The sequence below is a fragment of the Clarias gariepinus genome, chromosome 6, assembly GCF_024256425.1.
Source record: "Clarias gariepinus isolate MV-2021 ecotype Netherlands chromosome 6, CGAR_prim_01v2, whole genome shotgun sequence".
Lineage (NCBI taxonomy): Eukaryota > Metazoa > Chordata > Actinopteri > Siluriformes > Clariidae > Clarias > Clarias gariepinus.
In genome coordinates, this window is record NC_071105.1 from 40,496,225 (window position 1) to 40,519,000 (window position 22,776).

The following is a 22,776-nucleotide window of genomic DNA, read 5'->3' on the forward strand; positions in this document are numbered from 1 at the left end:
AGATTGTTCTCTTCATTAGCATGTCTCCTTTACCCTTTTGTACCTGTTAGACGAGTGACGTAGCAGCGCTCACATTTTATTGTAAGATTAAAAAAAGTTTGTTTTTTTTTACACCAAAAATCGCTCCCACTCTCTTTCAGGTAAGAAGTTTAATTAAAGAGCAAAACATCTCTCCCTTTCTTTTTCTCTGCCTCCATCATCCTTTCCCTCTTTCTCTCATCTTCTTATCTTCTCCTTTACTCATTTTTTTTTACTTGTATCTTTGATCCACTTGGATGAGAATAAGTAAATCTGCCATGTGGATCCTTTAATTTATTGAGACTTTTATTATCATTGAACCGGTTTAAACAGACAGTAGACAGCACAAATGTCTAGTTCTCTATATCATTTTTTATTTTATTCTCTGCCTCTCTCTCTCTCTCTCTCTGTCCGTCTCTTCTATTAGTCACATGGGAGGTTTTAGGGTGATGAAGGGAAGGTGACCAAAGTGCAGAAGTGTTTTTCCTCTCTCTCTTCACCTCTCTTCTCCTCTCACCCTCTCTGTTTTATTTGCCAGGTTTGATCCGGCGGTGGCTTTGAGGATGATAGACGCCGGTCCATAAACCCAGCGGGCGCAGCTCGAACATTAACCAGCGGGCCTCGAGCCAATGTGTCCGCGCTAATGCCTCTGTTCAATCACCTCTTTATAGACACGCATGCCGCTTTATTGTCTCGCCGAAGGTGCTGTTATATAAATGTGAGATGAATAACAAAGCTCGGCTCACAGCCTGGAGTTAAAGCGTGACGTTAAACTAAACTGCTCTTGTTTGTTTTAGCGATCTGAAGCGTCTGAGAGGCTGTAATTAAATCACTCGTAATTACTGATTGCTGAGAGCATGTTGGATCTAATCTGTGTGTGAAACTTCTCCGCTCAGTCCGACCTCCTGCTTCGCTCAGAAATTACAGTGGAGAAAGAGAAGAATGAGTTTTCACCGGGCTGCTCCTAAAAACTATCGTGTGTGTGTGTCCAAGGTGTATGAAATGCACTGTGGATTAACAAAGTATTCGTCTGTTCATATAGATCAAAGATCCGACACACACACGCACACACACTCTGAGGATGTTGTTTAGCTGTAATTTCTGATAAATGTGTGTTTACTTTTCTCCATCACTCCTCCCTTCAGCACCATGTTAATGGCCTCTCAGTGAGTTTACTTAATCAATGTCTGAAACATCCAATCGGCTAAGTGCAGATACGGACTAGAACATTAATCCTGTAACTTCTAATTAGCATTATGAAATAAATAAATAAATACATACATACAACTGTACATCTATAAACATTAATAACACACACGTCTCTCTCTACCTGCTGTCTCAGTTTCCTTGGTTTTTCCCTTTATCTCTCCATCCTATAAGTATTTAAACTACAGCATATAAGGATGTCTCTCAGCTTAGATACTCTCTCTCTCTCTCTCTCTCTCTCACACACACACACACACACACACACACACTGTGCCTTGTGAAAAAAAGTGTCATGCTTTCTTTTCTCTATAGATTGAGCACTGTTTTCTTTAACTGTCTTTTCTACTCCCTCTTTTTATTTCAGCACCATGTGTGTGTGTGTGTATGTGTGTGTGTGTGTGTTAGCACTGCGCTCAGAGAAACCTAGTTCAGGAATGTAAGGTCGTACCATCAGCTTGCTGACAGCAAGATGGATGCAATGAGTGACGCTCTTTTGTATCCCGCATTTTACACACACACACACACACACACACACATATCCTTTATAAAAATAAAGTGTCAAGGATACGTGGAACAATTCATTCCTTCTGGAAGACAGTTTAAACTCGTCATGTTGTCATTTCCAGCCCGACCCGTGATCTCTTTCTCTCTCTCTCTCTTTCTCTCTCATGCTCTCTTTCTGTCCATGTGTCTCTCTTTCTAACTGTCCTACTGTCTCAATATGTGTCTCTTTCTGTCTATAGATCTGTCTCTCCCTTCTTAACTTCTCTCTCACACACAGACATACACACACACTTACACACACTTTCTACCTCTATGCATTTCTCCTTGCATAATTTTATCTCTTTATATCTTTCTTTTTCACTGTTCTGTCATCTGTTGATAAATAACAGTCCGTTTGTACAAAAAGGGATAAATTACGGTTTATCTGAAATGGTTAAAGTTATGAATACATTCAGTATAACAGAATACATTCTGTTCAGATCAGGCACAAATATTTAACACCTGATTATTATATTTTGCATTTTGGAAGATTTTCAGGACATGAACTGCGACTACTCTTATACCCTGTATTTATTTATTTATTTATTTATTTATTTCATTTTATTTATTTTGCTTCACTCAGAACCAGATTAACAGAACCAAACAGCGGAACAGAGTAAATTGCGCTGCCTGTCACAAAAGGACACCTTCATCCTTTTGTGCACTTTACTCGACTTACCCTGCTTTCTATATTGTGTCTCTACACACAGATCAAACTTGTGTATTTAGGTTTACAGTTTGTTTAATGAGCAGAACTGCATCAAAGCCTGCAATTTATCCATTTTATCCAATTACACATTTGTACTAGTATGATCTATACAGGATATATTTTAGCACATAGTTCCATGCACCCAAAGCTATGACAATTCTGATAAAGGAAGATGAAGTGCCATGTTCCTTATTATGTTAATATCTGTATTGTCTTTAATACACACACACACACACAAATTATGTTCACAGTGTAAGATGAGATCGATTACTTAAATTGAAGAACTAGCAACATTAACTTGCACACCAAATAAAATAAGAGGCAATATTACAATGATGATAATAATAATAATAATAATAATAATAATGGCCACGAATTGTCCTACATAAATAAAAGATACTGCGAGGCTTCTTGTGACGGCACCTGGTTTATGGATATAATAAACAGGGTTTTATATTGCATTTATATCTTCTTACATATAAAGTGAAATAATTTGCACCCTACAAACTGAAATCCTGAGCAGAAAGTTAAAGAAATTAAAGACATTTTTTAAAAGCCTAGCCTCTTGTTGTTACGTTTGCCAAACCTCCTGATTTATTTACATACATTTATAACCTCTTCATTATTAAAACAGGGATTTGGTTTTAGGCGCACTCTGGAATTCCAGATGTTCTAATCTTTACTGATGAGTACTAAAGCTCTCATTTCGCCCCATAAAGAGAGCACTGATTCTGGAAGTCCAGTTATGTGCCTAAATGCAGTGTGTACACCTCTGCTGCGTGCTGATTCAGTAAAACAAACCCAAACCCAGAGGCACCGTTAATACACACAGTTATAACACTGTAAAAGTGAACCATACAGAAGGAGTATAATAATGATCGCTATGTATCTTTTAATAAGCTTTAACAGTGCATGGCACCCTCCAGATGATTCTACTTTATTAATTAAACCTGATCATGTGCCATGTGAGTGTTGTCTGAGTGATAGCAGCTCAGACCCCACGCCGTACACACAGCATGGTCTATTTATTTGATTATTGTTTATTATTATAATTTAATAACTAAGAGCCTCTCGATAAGTCTAGCCACGGCTCTGTCTTACAGCATTTTAAAAATACAGCGTAGTTGTGGAGAAAATAAATGATATTTTAGTGAGACATTAATGCAGGGTGTGATGTACAGGGCCGAGTTTGATCTGTAAATTGTAAACAGTGTGAATGCAGCATTACATGTAAGTCCTGTTCCTTATTGAGATGTAAATGTCCATCAACTGCCCCTGCATCCTCTCAGACTAAGTTTTAAAATCATGTGGTCAGAGAGGAAGGTAACACGCACAAACACACACACACACACACACACACCTGAGTAAGTGTAATAACGCCCTTCTCCTGTATCAGTCTTAACTCGCACACTGCAGTGTTCTTATTAAAAAGCTCGACGGTGGAAGACTGTTATTAAGCTTTATAGCGTTAACGTTATTACCGACTTACCGACACACTCGTTGGCCTCTCTGGCGGTCGCGCGCTGCCACGGTCGGTCGTAGTGGAACGGTTTGCACCTGTCGCACTCGGGTCCCGCCGTGTTGTGCTTACACTCGCACACCAGATCTCCGGTGCGGTCGCGCACACAGCGCGAGGCGTGCCCGTTACACTTGCACCGGCCGCCCACCTGCAGGTCGGACACGGCGTAGAAGTGCGATTCCTCCTCGTCCTCTGTCTCGGCCTTGCGCTCCTCGCCGTACAAGCGGCTGAACGTGATGCGGATGTCGGTGGCCGTGACCCAGTCCTGCAGCACGGGCGAGTTGTCGAAGTCGTGAGCGGACGGACGGCCGTCCAGCGTGCTGAAGGCCACGAGGCCGCCCGAGACCGGCTGCTGATGGTGCGGCTGCTGCTGCTGATGCTGCTGGTGCGCGTCCGTGCACACGGCCTCCTGCTCGTTCTGCTTGGTGATGGCGGCCCGGTTCGGCTTGTTGTACACTTTCCTGCACTGGCTCGAGTAGTACTGGAACGGAACCCACGTCTTGCCGTAGTCCATTGACTTGAATATGGCCATGGAGTCCGGACGGATCGAGCAGAACTGTGCGCTCACGTACGTCACCTCAAACTTCTTCCCAAGAGACAGCGTCAGCGTCACGTTCTGGGGGTACCGGACGCCGTTTTCCGACTGCCAGCACGTCAGGTTGTGTGGGTTGTGCAGGTCGGTCAGGTGCGAAGCCGGATGGCGCCTTTTGGTGTCGGACGCGTCACACACGCGGCACTCGCGGCTCCGCTCCCCGCCGCCTCTCTCCGTCCCCAAGCAGTAGCGGCTCGGGCTTTTCTGGCCACACGTGCTGGACGCGCGCACTTCCCGGCCGAACGCGGCGTTCACGAAGTCCGGGATGCAGCGGCGCGCCTGGCCGTTTTCTTCGTAGCACGGGTCCGGGGGCGAGGAGCTCGCGAGCGCTTCCACCGAGGGCCGACAGAGCGCCGTGAGCAGCACACCGAGCAGCACCGCGGCACCGTCCACAGTCATCATCCCGGAGTCCAAACTAACACACACACACACGCGCGCGCGCTTACCCACCGACTGATACACAACACACAGCCCTTACCCTGTCCCTTAGAGTGTGTGTGAACAGCGGAGACCGGAGCCGGTAATCCTGCAAGAGGAGGAGACACACACAGACACACGGTAAATTTAAAGGGAGTGCGTCTGGATACTGATCGGCTGATCGTGTCTGTGTGTGTGCGCGCGCGTGTATGTGTGTGTGTGAGCGTGACACAACCCAAAAAAGGTACTTACATTGTGGGGTTTTTGGAAACTACAATATTTCCATTTAATGATGAATCAGAGGAAGTGGATTTAACTTAAGGTTAATTATATCAGGATAAGGAGCTCTCTCTCTCTCTCTCTCTCTCTCTCAGTAGATCTTCATCTCTCCCTGCATTAATTGATGTGCACAGCTATTCTTTTTAGTGATTCGGTACCAATAGTTCAGTTGACTCGAATCTCTCTTTCAAGGCCAGCAATACAGCAAGACAACACACACTAATGACTCATCTGTTACAAACAGTTTGTGAAATAACAATTTAATCCATATTTGGTCTTATTTGTAACAAAACAACTGTTTGTGTGTGTGTGTGTGTATGTGTGTGTATGTGTGGAGACCAACTGGTAGACCAAATGTAATATTTATTTGCAAGAAACCCCCACACACACACACACACACACTGATTGCTTTTAGAGAGTCCAACTTACTGGCATGTTTTGGGAAGAGTGTTGGGAGGAAACCAAAGTCCCCAGGGGAACCCCATCCAGACTCCGGGAGAACATGCACAGAGAACTGGAACCCTGGAGCGGAGGCTACAACCTTACCCACTGCAGAGGAGCTGCATGCTAATCAAAGGTACTTATGAACCAGGTACTACTGATGGTACCACCCCAGTGACAAGGAAAGGCTCAGTTTGGTATCTCAGAACAAGAACAATTCTGTCACTTCACTGGGGTCAGAGCAGACATTATGAATAACTGATGTTGTGGAATCTATTGGTGATGGAAATGTGTGATAAATCTATTTTGTGTGTGTGAGGATGTTTAACGTTTTATTTTTTTTTAATGTGTTTATATATTTAACATAAACAAAAATAACAGTAAATATCTAATAATTTTAATGGCTGAATTCTAAATGATGATTAACACGTAAAATGGCAAATGGCCTAAAATAAATTGCAATTACTTTTGATATGCCACATTTTCACGAGCATTTGTGTGGGTGGACTCAGTCACACGACTAGGTTATTATAGGCTCATTATAAAATTTGAGGCAGAACCACGGCTGAGGCCGAGAGCTGAACAGAAGGAGACGTGGACAATTACAGGTTCTGCCATAAAAGAAGAGATGTAACCTGGCACTAAACTTTTTTAAAAATCAAAACACAGTTCACACAGGAAGGAAATGAGAACACGTGATTTTCATGCATGTCTTATACATTAGCATTAAATAAAATTTTCAGGAATAATAAAAAATATATATAATTCAGGAATACTTCCGGTTTTATGCAAAGGGCGCGAGTCATGCACAATTTAAAACAAAATATAACTTTTATATGTCTATATCGTATTTATTATGTACCGTTTTATGTGTTTTTATATTTTATTTAGTTGAAAATTTAGAAGCTGTTTTTTAATTTAAAAACCTACCTTCATAAATAGCTGTATTTAGTTATCGTTAGATTAATTTTAGTGCACAATAGGACATCTCGAGCGTGCGACAAAACTGTGTTCAAATAAACTACGCCATCTATCGGTCATTCTCAGAAACAACACCTGGCGTTCACCGCCTTACGGTGCGCGCGCGCTCAAACCTTCTGAGGTAAATTTCTTCTTTTTTTTAAATAAACAAATAAAGGCTAAGCTAAAAGTATAGGCTAAGATACTAGCACAGCTAGCATTATCTTACATTTCTGCACAGATTTTTAAGAAATACATGTACAAAGAACATTCGATAAAACACATTAACAATTAATAATGTACAAATTATAATAAAATATATATATCTCCAAAAAACTTGATAATAAAACGAAAATAAAGTAATATTTACCTGAAATATTTCGACAGGACGAAGCGTGAGAACGAATTTCCTCCGTGTTTCTCGGTTACCTGTTTGTTTTTACCTCAGGATGTGAAGCGTTAGCGGACTGGCTAAGTGTGTGGAGTGCGCAGCCGCAGGACCGTCAGGTAGGAGAGACCATCTGTACTGTACTGTACTGTACTGTACACCATCAATAATAATAATGAAGACCAAACGCGGGATTTGTGCCGCACTGGAGCGGAGAGAAGTGACGAGAGAAACCCGTTCCGTTAAAATTCCGTTAAATTTACCAGTTTAAATCCAAGTTATTTAGCGCGCGCACGGAGCTCAGTGACGCAATGATGAAACACCTCACGCGCAGATTAACGAGCACTATAATAATAATAATAATAATAATAACAATAATAATCGTGTTCCAAATGCATTTAATTCCTAAACTATTAAGTTATTTATAAACAGTAGAAATGTGTGTAGTCATAAACAGACTGTGGTTTAACTGTAAATCATTTTTGGATGATTAAATGAGGATAGTGATAATATGCCTGTGATGTGTGATTATATCAGAGGGATATCACAGACAGTCAGGCTCATTACTGCAGGCTTTAAAAGCCCAAACCTGAGTAACACCCTGATCAGTGAGTGCAATTTATTTTTAGTTTAGTATCAGTACCAGAGGAACATAATGCAGAAAACAATAAAGAAATATACACTATAATTAATTAAATAAAATATTATTATTTCATCTAGAACTGAAGTTTAACAATTCAACTAAAGTAAGGTTAACTAAAAAGAAAATATTTCATTACAAATACAGATTTGTTTAAAAAACAGCAAATACAGTCTCAAGAGGTGAATGTAGGACATAAACAATCAAAGAAACAAATACATAAAACAAATTTATATAATCCTAACCTTGCTCTTTTGCACAGAATTTGTTATTTGCACAAAAAAATACCTATTTTCTATCTTTTGCTATCTACAAGGAAATGTTTACTGTCTCTCATCCCACTACCTCAACTCACTACTACTGGGTGTTGAAACGTGTCATGTTGTCGTGTCGTCGCTCTTGTTTGCACATTTGCACGTGCACTTTATGTTGTCTTTTTTTCAGTATAGGACGTAGATTGTTTCTGTTAATTTATAATGTTAAAATATTTTGTCTCAGCTAGTCAGCTAATTAGGTTTCTTAGTTAGTTAGCTAGTTAGTTTTTGTTAATTTATGTTGTGTGTAGCACCTCGGTCCTGGAGGAACGTTGTTTTGTTTCTCTACTGTGTGTTATCGTGTACTGAACTGTATGTGGTTGAAATGACAATAAAAGCCGACGACTTGAACTGATATAAGAAATTGCGCAAATAAATGCAAATAGTAAATAGTAAAATAATATGCAAATATGTAAAATTAATTAATGGTAAATAATTAGTAAACAGACACAATCAGAAAACATACAAATGTAATATTTAATTTCAAGTTTTATAATAAAAATAATAATAATACTGCGGTTTTATTTTTAGGTTGTGGCTTGTTATGCTTTAATGTCATCTGTGTGTGTGTGTGTGTGTGTGTGTGTGTTCCACTCAGCTCCACTAGGTGACAGTGTGGATCTACTCATCCTCATACAGTGATGCTCTAACACACCTTATCTCACTAAACACAGGTGAACCTGGGAGTTATTCCTAATCTCGCCTCACTCCCTACACCCTAATCCCTACACACCTTTTCAGCTTGATCCTCCTGTTTTGCATGGTAGGTTATAGAGTATTGAGATGATACATACAGTATTTGTAATATACTGTACACTCTGTACTACTCCAGTAATGCACACTGATGTCCAGTAATGGACTGTGGAGGTGTCTCAAATCACACCAAATTATTGCACCCTGTACACTATTCAAGCTGTGTCATGTTTGAACTGCATAGAGGCTTGCTGTATTTTATTTTTAGACAGTACCACTTTAAATTCTTTGAAAGCTTCTTTCTTAATTGTCATCATTGCTCCAGCATTTAGGAATAATTTGGTGTAAAGATATAACAATATAACAGTGGATTATAACTGAGCCCTCTGTGAAGGTTTTGTACTCAGTTATCTGCATTAGGAGCAGCGTGAACAGCACCAAGCTGTCTGTGCTGGAAATGTCACACAGATCACCACATGTTGTTCTGAAATCTACCGGTTTGTTTTACTGTTTAATCCAGTTATAAGAAAATGACCAGAAGCAGATAGAGAGGGATGTGCCATGCACCATTACGTTTCACTCGTAATTAATCACTCGTTCTTATTCACATGGGTCAGTGTTAAAGCTCACTAATACAAACTTAAACCCAGACTGTTTCACTCTTATAAATTAATTCTTTCTTCATTACTGTTCTTTATTGTTATGGTTTAAATTACACGAAGCACAGCTTCAGTAAATCAGCATAAAGGCGTATCTGTGACACTGAGCCGAGCTCCACAGCGACGACGCAATGCGCTGTATTCACTGTTTCTAACTTTTTATTTATTTATAAAATGTTCCTCTTTCTCTCAAACACAGAACTCAATGTGGGTGACCTTTTCTATTGCTTCAATTCAGATGACTTATATATTATCATGAGTGTGTGTGTGTGTGTGTGTGTAGGCGAATCAGTGAGGGTGGAGTTACAGTTTACAGTAAACTACAGTACAGCTACAGTTTACAGTAAGTACAGCGTGCAGATCAGGATCTATTTGAGGAAGTGATCACATCATTTTTCATATACAAGAATGAATACACACATGTTCACACACACACACACGGACACTAAAAGAACTCATTTCAACCTATCAGCATTTCGGCTTTCACTTCACAAAATTACAGTGTGTGTGTTACCCTGTGTGCACACTAGAGGGCGACATAATGTTTTGCTTACATTGTGTAGCTAGTGCAGTTCGCTAATATAATCTGAAAACGAAGCTGAGCGTGACTCGACAATCTCGCGCACCATTCTAATGCGTTCGTGTGTGAAGAGCCGCTCGCGTTGCCTGCAGTTTGTGGCTCGTGGGCGTGGACCGTGCAGATAAGGAACCGTAGTAGACATGTAGCACTTCTAAAGCTAACACACTCTACCACAAACACACACACATAAAGTCATGGCCAAAATTGTTGGCACCTTTAAAATTGTTCCAGAAAATTAAGTATTTCTAACAGAAAAGTGTTACATGAACACATGTTTTGCTATACATACTGTATGTTTGCTATACATATTCTCTTTGTGTGTATTAGAACAAAACAAACAAAGAGAGGGGGAAAAAGGCAAATTTGACATGTCACACAAAACTCCAAAAATGGGCTGGACAAAATTATTGGCACCCTTAACTTAATATTTGTTTGCACAACCCTTGGAAAAAATAACTGAAATGAGACGCTTCCTATAACCATCAAAAAGCTTCCTACACCCCTCACCCGGAATTTTGGACGACTCTTCCTTTGCAAACTGCTCCAGGTCTCTCATATTGAAAGGGCGCCTTTTCCCAACAGCAAGTTTGATATCTCTCCACAGGTGTTCAATGGGATTTAGATCTGGACTCATTGCTGGCCACGTCAGAACTCTCCAGCTCTTTGTTGCCATCCATTTCTGGGTCCTTTTGAAGTATGTTTGGGGTCGTTGTCCTGCTGGAAGACCCAAGATCTCAGAGCCCTTCAATCCTTTGGTAATCCTCCGATTTCATGATGACTTGCACACAGTCAAGGCACCCAGTACCAGAGGCAGCAAAACAACCTCAAAACATCTTTGAACCTCCACCATATTTGACTGTAGGTACTATGTTCTTTTCTTCTCATTTTCGGTAAACAGTAGAATGATGTGCTTTACCAAAAAGCTCTATCTTGGTCTCATTTGTCCACAAGACATTTTTCCAGAAGGATTTTGGCTTACTCAAGTACATTTTGGCAAGCTATAGTCTTGCTTTTTTATGTCTCTGTGTCAGCAGTGGAGTCCTCCTGGGTCTCCTGCCATGGCGTTTCATTTTATTTAAATGTCGATGGATAGTTCGCGCTGACACTGATGCTCCCTGAGACTGCAGGACAGCTTGAATGCTGTTGGAACTTGTTTGGGGCTGCGTATCCACCATCCAGACAATTCTGTGTTGCAACCTTCCATCAATTTATCTCTTGCGTCCACGCCCAGGGAGATTAGCTACAGTGTCATGGGTTGCAAACTTCTTGATAATGTTGCACACTGTGGACAAAGACAAATCCAGATCTCTGGAGATGGACTTGTAACCTTGAAATATTTTTCCACAATTTTGGTTCTCAAGTCCTCACACAGTTCTCTTTTCCTCTTTCTGTTGTCCATGCTTATGGACAACGCAAGACTAAGTAAACGTCTCTCCTTTCTATCTGCTTTCAGGTGTGATCTTTATATTGTCCACGTCAGTTACTTGCCCCAGGTGAGTTGAAAGGAGCATCACATGCTTGAAACAATCTTATTTATTCACAATTTTTGAAATACAATAATTTTGTCCAGCTCATTTACTTCCCCTTTTTTGTTTTGTTCTAATACACACAAAGGGAATAAACATGTGTTAATGCAACACTTTTCTGTGAGGAATACTTCAGAAATTTCAGGGGTGCCAACAATTTTGGCCATAACTGTATATACACACTATAATGCTCTTAGCACACACTCACGCACTACAACACTAACACATTCCAACATACAGTCACACTCTCCAGCGAACACTCAAACACAAACACACTGTAGCACACACTAACACCTTAAAACACTCCAGCACACGGTTACACACTCCTGCACACACTTACACACTCCTGCACACACTAACACACTGTACTGCACCCATCACCCGGCAGATGTTCAGTACACCGTCACCCCCTAGTGGTGGTGTGTATTCACCGTATTCACTTGTCATCACTGGTACTGCTGTCAATCAAGTCTCTTAAAAATCACTCACATTCTCTCTCTCTCTCTCTCTCACACACACACACACACACACACACAAGCAGAATTATGTATACATTGTGAGATTTTTACAACACACTATTTTTCATGTTTACGTTTGAGAATAAAGTAGAGATTTGTTGATTGTTGCCTGTGTATAAAAATCTTAGCACTAGAGAACAATACAAATTGACACCCACACACACACATATATATACACACACACACACACACACACACACACAGAGCCTGCTTTGCGTGCCCGTTTCCTCAGATGCAGGATGCCACAACACACTTCAATTCATAAAAACAACACAAAACATCAAAGAACGACTTCCGCTGCTGCGTGGGCGTGGAGGCTCCTCCCCTGCGTCCTCTCATGCACCTTCCCTAAACTCACTTCCTGTTTCAGCACTGTTTGAGAGCTGCGTGTTTGTGTCTGTGTGCGTATGCATATGTGTCTGTGTCTCTCTCTGTGTGTGTACGTAAGCGTGTGTGTATGGTTGAAGCAGATGAAGCTGCCGCTGCACCCTGACAGAAATGTTTCCATTTATTCGATGGAGATGAAGTGAAGAACCTCTGACCTCTGATCTCTGACCTGCAGGAACATGGGGAGTGTGTGACAGCTGCAGGTAGGAGACCGACATCACACACATTCATACACAGGCGACAAGTGTGTGCGTTTCTGTTGCAGAGCCGCTGTTCAGTAAAAATGTGTGTGTGTGTGTGTGTGTGTGTGTGTAAGTTGCATTTGCAATTCTTAGGCTTATCAACTGTTTCCTAAATCTCATACAGAAACAAGGTACCTTTCCACATCACTACTGTGTGTACGCTTGTGTAGCTTTAGTGTGTATCTGTAAATAAAGATGTACCCTGGGTGTTAGCAAACAGGTGACCAGGCAGAGTACTGATTGGTACCGGTACTACTGTAACAGTACACCTTCGGATGTGGTTCAGACGTAACATGTTGTAAATTGTGTATGTATTTTTTTATATAATTATGGGACTCAAGGTGAATAAATGAGAGTCTCGCAGGTGTGTGTGTGTGTGTGTGTGTGTTCCATAGAGCACACCTTTACCCCGCAGCAATACACTTAAAAATGATTTAGAGTAGCTGAAAACTTTCTGAAAGCTACATCATCTCCACAGTCGCAGGTGAAAGGTGCGCAGTACAGGTATACACCAGAAGAGAAGCACTTCAGAGATACGGGACCTTAAAACCCCCACACACACAAATCCTTAAAGAGGAAATGAAAGACTCACAGCCAGAGAATACTGAGATGGAAAATAAGAATAATTATAAATATCACACTTATTTAAAAGAGGTAGCAGATTTGTATATACAGCAGAAATGTTCCGGTTAGTCCCCTTTTGTCTCTGAGAGTGTTCCTGTTACATGAGTACTAATACGTCTGTTACAGTGTGTGTGAACCTTGTAGATCAGGACATGGTAACTGCGTGTATATATGAGTGTGTGTATGTAGGGTGTAACACACACAAATAAATAATACAACCTCACTTCTAAAATGCACCAGCATTGACTAAAGTTTCGGCACCTGTGACACAGCAGGTCCTGATGGAAATAAGAGGGTTACATTCAGGGAGAACCATGAACCAAGTGTCCCGCCCCCACCCCGAAGACCTGGCTAGGGGACTTGGCACTGAAGCTTCTGGTACGATGCTGTGATTGAAAGTGATGTGAGCATTGGACCGGCACTTGGAGTTGAAAGCTGCACCTGAGCTTGGCACTTGAGCTAAAGCTGAGCTTGGTATGGGCACTGGGCCAGGGGTTGGCTAGGGCTCAGGAAATGAGAGGCCACACCACTATGCTCCAAAAGCCACACAAAGGAATGATGTCCTCAGAGACCCCTTTTCCACCAAAGTGAACCAGGTGCTAGTGCCGGGTCGGAGCCGTTTCAATAGCTAACCTCCTAAAAACTGGCTTCATTTTTCCATGGGCTAGAGAGTCTCATCATTACGTCACATTATACATCTGTGTACATCTCTACTTACCTAGCAATGTTAGAAACCATGCATGCGCCAGCGGAAATGCTAGTGGCAAAAAGAATAAATGCTAGCAACCGCAACAACTATGGCGAACTTCAACGTGACTTTGTGAGCGGTTCTCCTGGTTTATCATTACCTAAAAGTATTTGAGCTGCCCGCTGCATATTGAGTACATTTTTTGAAGATGGCGGGTACAAACTTTTAGTTGGGTGTGATAATCCCATCCACAGGCCCTTATGTAAGCGGTTCTTTGGTCTAGCCCTGCAAAGTGATGGTGCCCCCATGGAATTGTTCTCTCTGTCTGAGAACTGTCTGAAAACAAAGAACTGGTTGGAAATTGGGAACTGACTCCGAACTAGCTCCGGAAACAGAAAAGAGGTAATATATCCTGAAAGGTGGTGGCAGCAAAAAACCCTGTTAAAACCACGCATTGGAACAGGATAGGATGCCTTCAAAGGATGCCTAGGGTGTGCTACAGATCATGGCTGAGACAGAGCAGGGCATGACTGGTACTTGGAGCAGGAGACTGCCCGGGGGAGCTCTGGGCTGTGGAGATCGCCATGAAGACCACCATATTGTGCTGAGAGAACAGAGCTGTCGAGTTTGGAGTTATAGGGGCGGAGTGAGTGCTGAGAGCTGCCCTGGTGCTTAGTCACTTCTGCCAACTCGCCGTCTCTAGCGCTGCATATAGCCCCCATCCCCCACCTTGAGAAGTTTTGGCAGAGTCACTTACATCTATCGGATAAAACATGCTTGAACAACGCTATATTTTAATATGTTGCTGAGGTTAAGCAGTGAGGAGCTGCACTTGAGATGTCCTGGCCCAGAGAGCAGGTGAAGAAAAGAATTAATCTTCCTGCTCACCTGGCATGGATCCACTACGCACTTAAAAAAAAACATCTGGGGTACTGTGTGGCGTCACATGGTGCCGTGGTGAGGTGATCTGTCAGGAACCGAGTGGGAGAGCGGTGCGAGCGCAGGCACAGGTTATTTCAATAAGCGAACATTAAAGTTAAAATGACAGATTGTGTGAGATTAGTCCTGACAGAAATAGAAATCTGATTATTATCTGACTCCTACAGGCTTGACGTAATCAGATTACGTAAGTGTGTGTGAGAGCAATATTGTCAGTTCTATGTGTTCCTGAAGAGAAAGAGAGGGAATTCGATAGTCGCGGCGTGTTCACGGTGACGGCCGCACCGAAGGCGAGCGGCGAGATGAAGTCCGCGCGTGTGAGTTTAGCATTGTACTCTGATCTCAGAACGCTAATATAGCTTAGCGCGTGTTCCATATTAGATGAAAAAGTAAAAGGCTTGGCAGTCTGGTGGTGGTGATGTATATTTGTGGTGCACATTTGTCACCTCAGCTGCAGCAGTTCTCTGAATTTCACTGGCAGGAAGCGAAAAAAAGGTGTGATCAGTTTCCTGACTCCATCACCGTACTGCACCGACCGGGTGTGTGTTCCAGCTCTCGTCTACGGCTGAGGGATGGACACTACGGCTAACGGGGGATAAGACAGAAGTTCCTTCTCCCTCTCTCTCTCTCACACACACACACACACACACACACAGGGCAAAACTTCTGCTTTTTTCCCCCTGTGACTCATTCTGACATTTACTGATGCTGAACCATGAGGGAAGTTTTTCTTTTATTTATTCCCTCATGTGTGTGTGTGTGTGTGTGTGTGTGTGTGTTAATGAGACCAGAAGCAAATATTTTATACTCCATACTCGCACTCTCTCTCTCACACACACACACACACACAATTGCTCTTCATGTAGGTATTGATGTTACTCCTCACACATCTTCCTGTTTGTGTGGTTTTGCTTATCAACCGGATCATTTTCATCTTCTTTATCAACAGTAACAAACACACACACACACACAAACACACACACACACAGATATGAATAATCTCTTTAAACTTGGCGCAGTCGATAGCTGATTCAGTGGAATCTCTGTTTATCAGCTGTGTGTGTGTGTGTGTGTGTGTGTGTGTGTGTGTGTGTCTTATAACTCCAGCTCTCCTCACAGCTCTTAAAGACGATCCTCTGTGTTTTACTAAGTTCTTCTCAGGTTAACACACACACATAATGACACACACCAACACACAATAAAACACAGTGCTACACACAGACACACACACTAACACATACAATTACATACATTGGTACACACTGATACACACACACACACACAACAGCACACAGTTAACACACACTTGAGCCTGGTTTTAGACAGAACAATGCACAGACGAGGTCAAAAGTGTCCCACAGAGCAGGGGCTGAGGTGTGTGTGTGTGTGTGTGTGTGTGTGTGTGTGTGTGACCTGAACTGTTTAATGTGCCTGACCTTGCTGATTAGGCCAAATATCCGACTTCATAATGCAACAAATCACCTCCAGAGGAGTTCCCACTGAATCAATGGAGGCCAAGAGGAAAAAGCCCCGCTTCCTCATTTCCTGTCCAGAGAGGAAGTTGGCGCTCGTATTCACCTGCGTTTGTAAATATTGCGCGTCCTCACTGTACCTGCGGCCCATTCATAAGGAAAAGAAGGGGAAGCGCTTTCCATAATCTATTGTTCGGGGTCATTATTTCCGAGCAGCAGCGGCAGGACGCGCGCTTATTGTGTGCTGCTGGGGCAAAAGGCGGGGCAGGAGGCGGGGCAAGAGGCGGGGCAGGAGGAGGGGTGGGAATCAGATACACAGGGCCACATAAGAATATACAGATTTCAGTTTATATATGCAGTGTACATTACATGCTGTGTGTTTGTGTGTGTGTATGTGTGTGTCTTTGTTTGTATGTTTGTGTGTGTGTGTGTTTGTGTGTGTTTGTAGTGTGTGTGTGCACTAATGGAAAGTGCTGCACAAGCAAAATGCACGACTGTGATTACTGAGAAATGACGTGTATTAAATGTGCTCTGACACTGATAGATAAATCATCATGTATAGAAACACAACTTGTGTGTGTGTGTGTGTGCGCGCGAGTGTGTGTTTGTGTGTGTGAGTGTCATCTCCAAACCTGAGACCATAACGGTAACACCGCTGAGTTTCATGTTTTAGTCAAAGTGTAACTAAGACCTGCATTTGATCTCATTAAATACACTGAGTACACACACACACACAGACACAGACACACACACACGCAGACACACACACACACACACACACACACACACACACACACACAGTAGCTTATAAGTGTGTTTTAGGAGCTGGTGCCTGCTCTTTGGTCTGTTTTTTTTTTAGTCTACTTGGGTTAAAGCCACAGACAACCACAAGTGTGACTTTATTTGATCAGAAATGACTTCCATACACACGCACGTGCACACACACTCACACACACACACACACACACATACACACACACACAACATGAAGTGTATAAAGATAAAAAATACAAGATTGTTTTTATAAAAAACGCATGTTTATGGCTTTACACTTCCTGTTGTTTAACAGCAGCACTTTTTCTCTTTCTGCACTTTGTTTGTTTTTAACATCCTGCAGCTTTAGCAGCTCTTCACACACACACACACACACACACACAGCTGATGAAGAACTTGTGAAGCAAACATCTTCTGTAGTATATATATAAATACACACATACACACCCACACACAATCACACACACACAATCACACACACACACCCACACACAATCACACACACACACGGGTCTTGATCTCAGTCGTTGTGTGTTCTTGTCCTCTCCGGGTGAACAGGGGAACAGAGATGTGATGAGGGAACAGAACCTGGTCTCACTGTGGACTGACCCGGGTGACGCTCGGTGTCATGAGACACTTCTCTGAGAGACATAAACACACGGCTGAACATTTCTGTGAAGATTCTGTCCCATATAAAACAGAGAGGATGATAGAGATTGAACAGTGTGTGTGTGTGTGTGTGTGTGTGTGCGCTTAAATGAATTATTCCAGAGTAAAAGACTTGCTCTTGGTTCCTGAGTATCATGTCGATCAGTGTGAGTGTGAGTGTGTCCTCATGGTGTAATCACGGGGATCAGAAGGCGCTATCGCTATGGCTAGGGCTTTACCGCGGTCTGCTCCAGGGGGCGCCGTATCGCAGCTGGGACAGGTGAAGAAGAGCTCATTGTAAAGAATGTAATCAGGACGATTATCAAAGTAGTTACCTATTTAGGTAAAGGAGTGTGTGTGTGTGTGTGTGTGTGTGTACTGTAACAGTAGTGAGGTGTGCGGTCAGACAGTGTGTACGGTGCACGGCCTGATTGTAAAGCAGGAACAATAGAGCGACACCTGCTTCCTCGGGGAACTTCCTGTTTGGGGCAGCTAGAAATGGGATCTGGACAGAGAAGGAAAAGACCAGGAGATTCTCATGGACGGGGGGTTAGTGCCCTGGACCAAGCACCTGACGTGTGTGTGTGTGTGTGTGTGTAGAAACACCTCTTTATAAGTTTAACTTCATCACTGGAGTGTAAGGTAAGTGTTAATCACGCCGCGCAGCTGCGGTTTCCTACAGTAACTCAGAGACCTGGAGCTTCATCTGACGTCCATGTCACCACAACCTGCTGTATTTAACCCTCCTGAGCTTTAAACTGATTTCCTGTCCGCCCCGAATAGTCTTCAGTTTTGAAGTGAAGAGTGAATGAGATCATCTAAACACACTTTGTACTTCAGCTCTAATGAACTCTAATGATGTCACTGATGCTCGTATCCGTAACCTCCTGTAACAGAGGCACTAACACACGGGGACTATTTATAATCCAGTCCGGTCCACTCAACGTTTCGTCCTTTTTCCGTCTCACATCTTCGCCTCTGACTCACTCAGCACAATTTTTCTTTTGTAAGAAAGATTTTTTTTTTAAATCTGAAAAATGATAGAGATAAAAACATAAGTCACATGACACCGCAGTTTTCTCTAACGGGTTTATCTCAGGAATCGACGGCACCCCAGAGTGGCCACGATATTTACCCTCTAGTTTGTTTTTGCACAAATTAACCAAACCATGAAAAGGAATTAAACAAAACACGCAAACAAACTAGAGACCTGAGACCACTACAGGACAAATATACAACATTCTTAATTTAAAAAAATCCGATCAAAGTCCAACTCTAAACTCTTCTCTTTGTTCCTGGATCTGATTAAATTCTTTATTTCTCTTCGTGATCTGATCCGTTCAGCTGATATCAGTTCGTTATCTCCGCTCCACGTCCAGTTCAACCAGTTTAACCGATTCAGATGTACATTGTCACCCCACCTCCAGTTACAGAGATGAACTAATGTTTCCCAGAATACATCACGACTCTGGACTGCATTTCCCAGCAGCCTCCACTACAGCCTGGTTAGTCCTTACTAAGCGCACCTGTTTCCAAGTTCACCTCGATTCATTTTGGTTATTTAACTTCCTGATGTTTGTGTGTTCGGTTCACGCCGCTCTTGTGTCACTTCCTGTTTGACTCCTAAACTAGTGTTAGTTAGTTAGTTTGGGTTTTTATTAAATAAACACTTTCTGTACTAGATTATGACATTAAGATACATAAACAAACATATATTACAGTTCTGTATCGCTATAGCAACATGTGACTCCGCCTCTGATCACAGGATCACACCTCTGTCAGTGTTTATAGTGAAAATACTCAGGGCTTAGCAGTGTTCTTGAGGAACACGACATATTTACACTTTTTAAACAACAAGTTTATTTGTACAGGCAAAAAGTGTAATGTGCATAAAAATACTGTATAACATATACAATAATAATAAGAATATATAGGTGTATAGATAGATCCATAGTTTAATGATCTTTAATTAATTATAATAATGCCTATTTCACACAAATATAATGCTAATTTATTTTCATTTACATGTATGTACAATTTCTTTCTTTTTGTTTTTTTATGTAATTTGTTAGGCAAGAAAAATCTATATTTACAACAATTTAATTAGAATGAGTGTCACATGTTCTTTACTCTAAATAACCAGGCTCGGTGCACAGATTTAGATTTAGATTTTATCGAGTAACCGATCGCATTAAAATGGAATTTTTGCAGTGTTTTTTGTGCGCTGTGTGTAAACAGAGCTGGAACCGTGTGCCGGCCAAATAAATCCTCTCATTTCACAAGAGGAAGTGAGCACATCCTTTAACACGTCAACAAGGGCACTTCCACTTTTCACCAAGGTCTTTTTGTGTTTGCTAAAGAAAAGGACGCGACTCCGAGCTGCTCGCTCTAAACCTCCTGATCGGTCTGTCACAATAAATCAGTGGATGTCAGACATGCCCCCGCCCTCCGTGATGGTGTTTATGTGGAGTGTACAGTGGCCATTCCATGACGTGAGCTCAGTGTGATATTTGCGTGACTCCGAGCCGCTCATTAAGCCGCACTGTCTCTGTGTTTGTGAAGCAAACAGCTCCGACACAAAGACATGCAAAGTGAATTAGGAGACGTCCAGCTGTCATAAACCGGGCGTTTCGTTTAGCCTCGCTTAGCCGTGACTCATTACCGTGGAACTGACGCTCGGACCGTACGCCAGTCGACAGTAAATGCAAATGAAGCGCCGTGGCGTCTCAGTGAATGCGCGGTGACCTTCGCTCGGGCGCTAATGGAAAAGACTGATGCGCTTTCAGTTCTGTGATAAATTCTTTCCTTCCAGAAGGTTCACAGTACAGCTGCGGGAGCGAGGGACGGCTCTATTGTTCAACTGTGTGAGAAGTAACTACACACACACACACACACACAGTTATATCAAGACTTCATTATTATTAATAATATTATTGTAATAGCTGTAATGCTCTGGAGAATTATGCAGGATGACCCAGACTCCAAGTCTCTAATTCCAAATTATAAACTAAAATATAAATCTAAAAGACTAATGTTAATATTTAATAACCTTTTTACAAATATTTTACCCTTTTGTATTTCTTTTCAATCCAACATGCTCCCTTCATGTCTTACACAACAAGTGAAGTGTGTGAAGTGCCGGCTAATTAATGTGATCATTAAAAACGCATCATAACCAGGATTAATGAATGAACAGCTAATTAATTCATTAACTAGTAAACAGGTTCTTCCATTAATCTTGTCCTCACGACAGCAGACGGCTCACTGGTGTCCTCGTGCTGTTTAATAGTGAGCACGATCCTCCCAGTGGATAAACATCTCAGTCTCACAGCGTATCTGTAATCAGAAGCTGTGTTTACACACACTGTGTTTCTCCGGTCTGATTACATTTAATCCGCAGTGAACCTTTTACAGATGTGTGTGTACATGCTCAAAGCGTTTACTCAGAATATACCTTTTCTGATGTTTTCTCATAAAGTGGATCTGCTCAGTATGAAGTATTTAATTTCCTGGGAACGTGACTAAGGTCAGAGGTATAAGACGTACAACACTTATACCTAAACAAGAGTTTATAGTAGTGTTTACTTTAGATGAATCAGCATACACATATGAGTTGGTTAAACCTACAGTGTGTAGCGTAGTCTCCATACACACATGTAAATTAACACCATTAACCTGGTGTTCGAACCACACTTTGAATGCGTCCCTTTAAGTTAGCGCTGTGCCTGCACTGTGGAGTGTACACTTCTGCCTGAGGATGTGAAGACACACCTATAACAAAACACACCTTTTCACCGAGGTGCCCCTGTGTTTTACCAGTTTGTAAAGTGAACATCAGGTCAAACAGTGGGTTCAGAAATCCCACCTCATCTGAGTGCACCATCAAGGATTTTCCATCTGCAGCGATTAAGGAACAGATAAAAGGAATAGGGGATGTGAAGTAGTGAATAGGGGATGTGAAGTAGTGAATAGGGAATGTAAAGTAGTGACCTATGAGTAGTGAATATGGGCTGTGTTACATTCCACAGTGTACTTTAAAGTGTGCTCCCTACTCCCTTCTCCGTGTGGAGGGAATGTCAGGTAAGGGAACTCTCCTCAACACCATTCCACTTTTCAGAACACCCTGAGACGCCGCCAGCACAGACCTCACGTCCTCCCCTGTGGTGATGTCGCCGCTGCTCTGGAGATTTCACACTACGGAAATGAAATGTTAAATATTTATTAAAATAAAAACTGATACCATTATAAAATATATATATGTTTACATTTAGGCATGGGGCGGACTCTCTTAACCTGAGCGAATTACGCGTTTCCGTCAGTGGATAGGTCCTTACGCTGGGTTACTGGGTTACTAACTCGTAAACAGATGACTAGCCTTAGCAAAGATGCGCAATGACTGATAGAAAATTTTTGATTTCCACTTCTGGCACAATGAAGACCCGTTGTTCACTCGTTCCCTACAGTGTTCACAGCTGCCCTCAGTCAGACAGTCACACATACGCAGTGTTCCTCTCAGGGAACTTTAAGCCGTTCAGAACGCACCCCTGGTTCCCTCCTCTTCCTCGTCCATTATCTATAACATGATAACAACTTCCTGTCTCTTATCAGCTTCTAAAAAGTCTGAGGAGGTTTGTTATCAGGGACCGCAGATCGTGTGTCTAAGATGAAGAAGGCGGTAATCTGATTAAAATCAGCAGCGAGCTGGAGCAGAACTCACACGGTTAACACTCACTCCGCTTCATCAGTCCAAAACATTTACATTTACATTTTCATTTATTATAGCGGAGGAGCTCCAAAAAGTTGTGCTTCTACTTTAAACTGATCACAAGTTTGAGACTTGATCCAGAATTTCAGTTGCATATAATAACTCTCAGGAGGTTTCCCGGCCTCGCTCTGGAGGGAAAGTCACACACCTCATCTGTGTAATACTGCCATGACGACTAGTAACTTTATAAATTAAACTAATAACTTTTTTGGATTTGCTTACTCAAACAGAAACC

General features: G+C 42.0%; 2 protein-coding genes across 5 annotated transcripts in view; one reads left to right on the forward strand and one right to left on the reverse strand.

Moving 5' to 3' along the window:
- The window catches only part of LOC128526577 (netrin-1-like), a 54,969-nt gene extending 47,759 nt beyond the window's left edge, over positions 1-7,210 (reverse strand). Inside the window, exons 1-2 of the mRNA XM_053498576.1 lie at positions 7,055-7,210; positions 3,966-5,113 (exon numbers count right to left, since the gene is read on the reverse strand). Of these exons, the coding sequence (XP_053354551.1) occupies positions 3,966-4,989 (1,024 nt within the window). The 5' untranslated portion in view covers positions 4,990-5,113; positions 7,055-7,210. The remainder of the gene's footprint in view (positions 1-3,965; positions 5,114-7,054) is intronic.
- A 5,172-nt stretch (positions 7,211-12,382) lies between these two features.
- pik3r5 (phosphoinositide-3-kinase, regulatory subunit 5) overlaps positions 12,383-22,776 on the forward strand; it is a 29,503-nt gene continuing 19,109 nt past the window's right edge. For all 4 annotated transcript variants that reach the window (XM_053498549.1, XM_053498546.1, XM_053498547.1 and 1 more), the window contains exon 1: positions 12,383-12,592. The gene's annotated coding sequence lies outside the window, so the exon portion shown is untranslated. The remainder of the gene's footprint in view (positions 12,593-22,776) is intronic.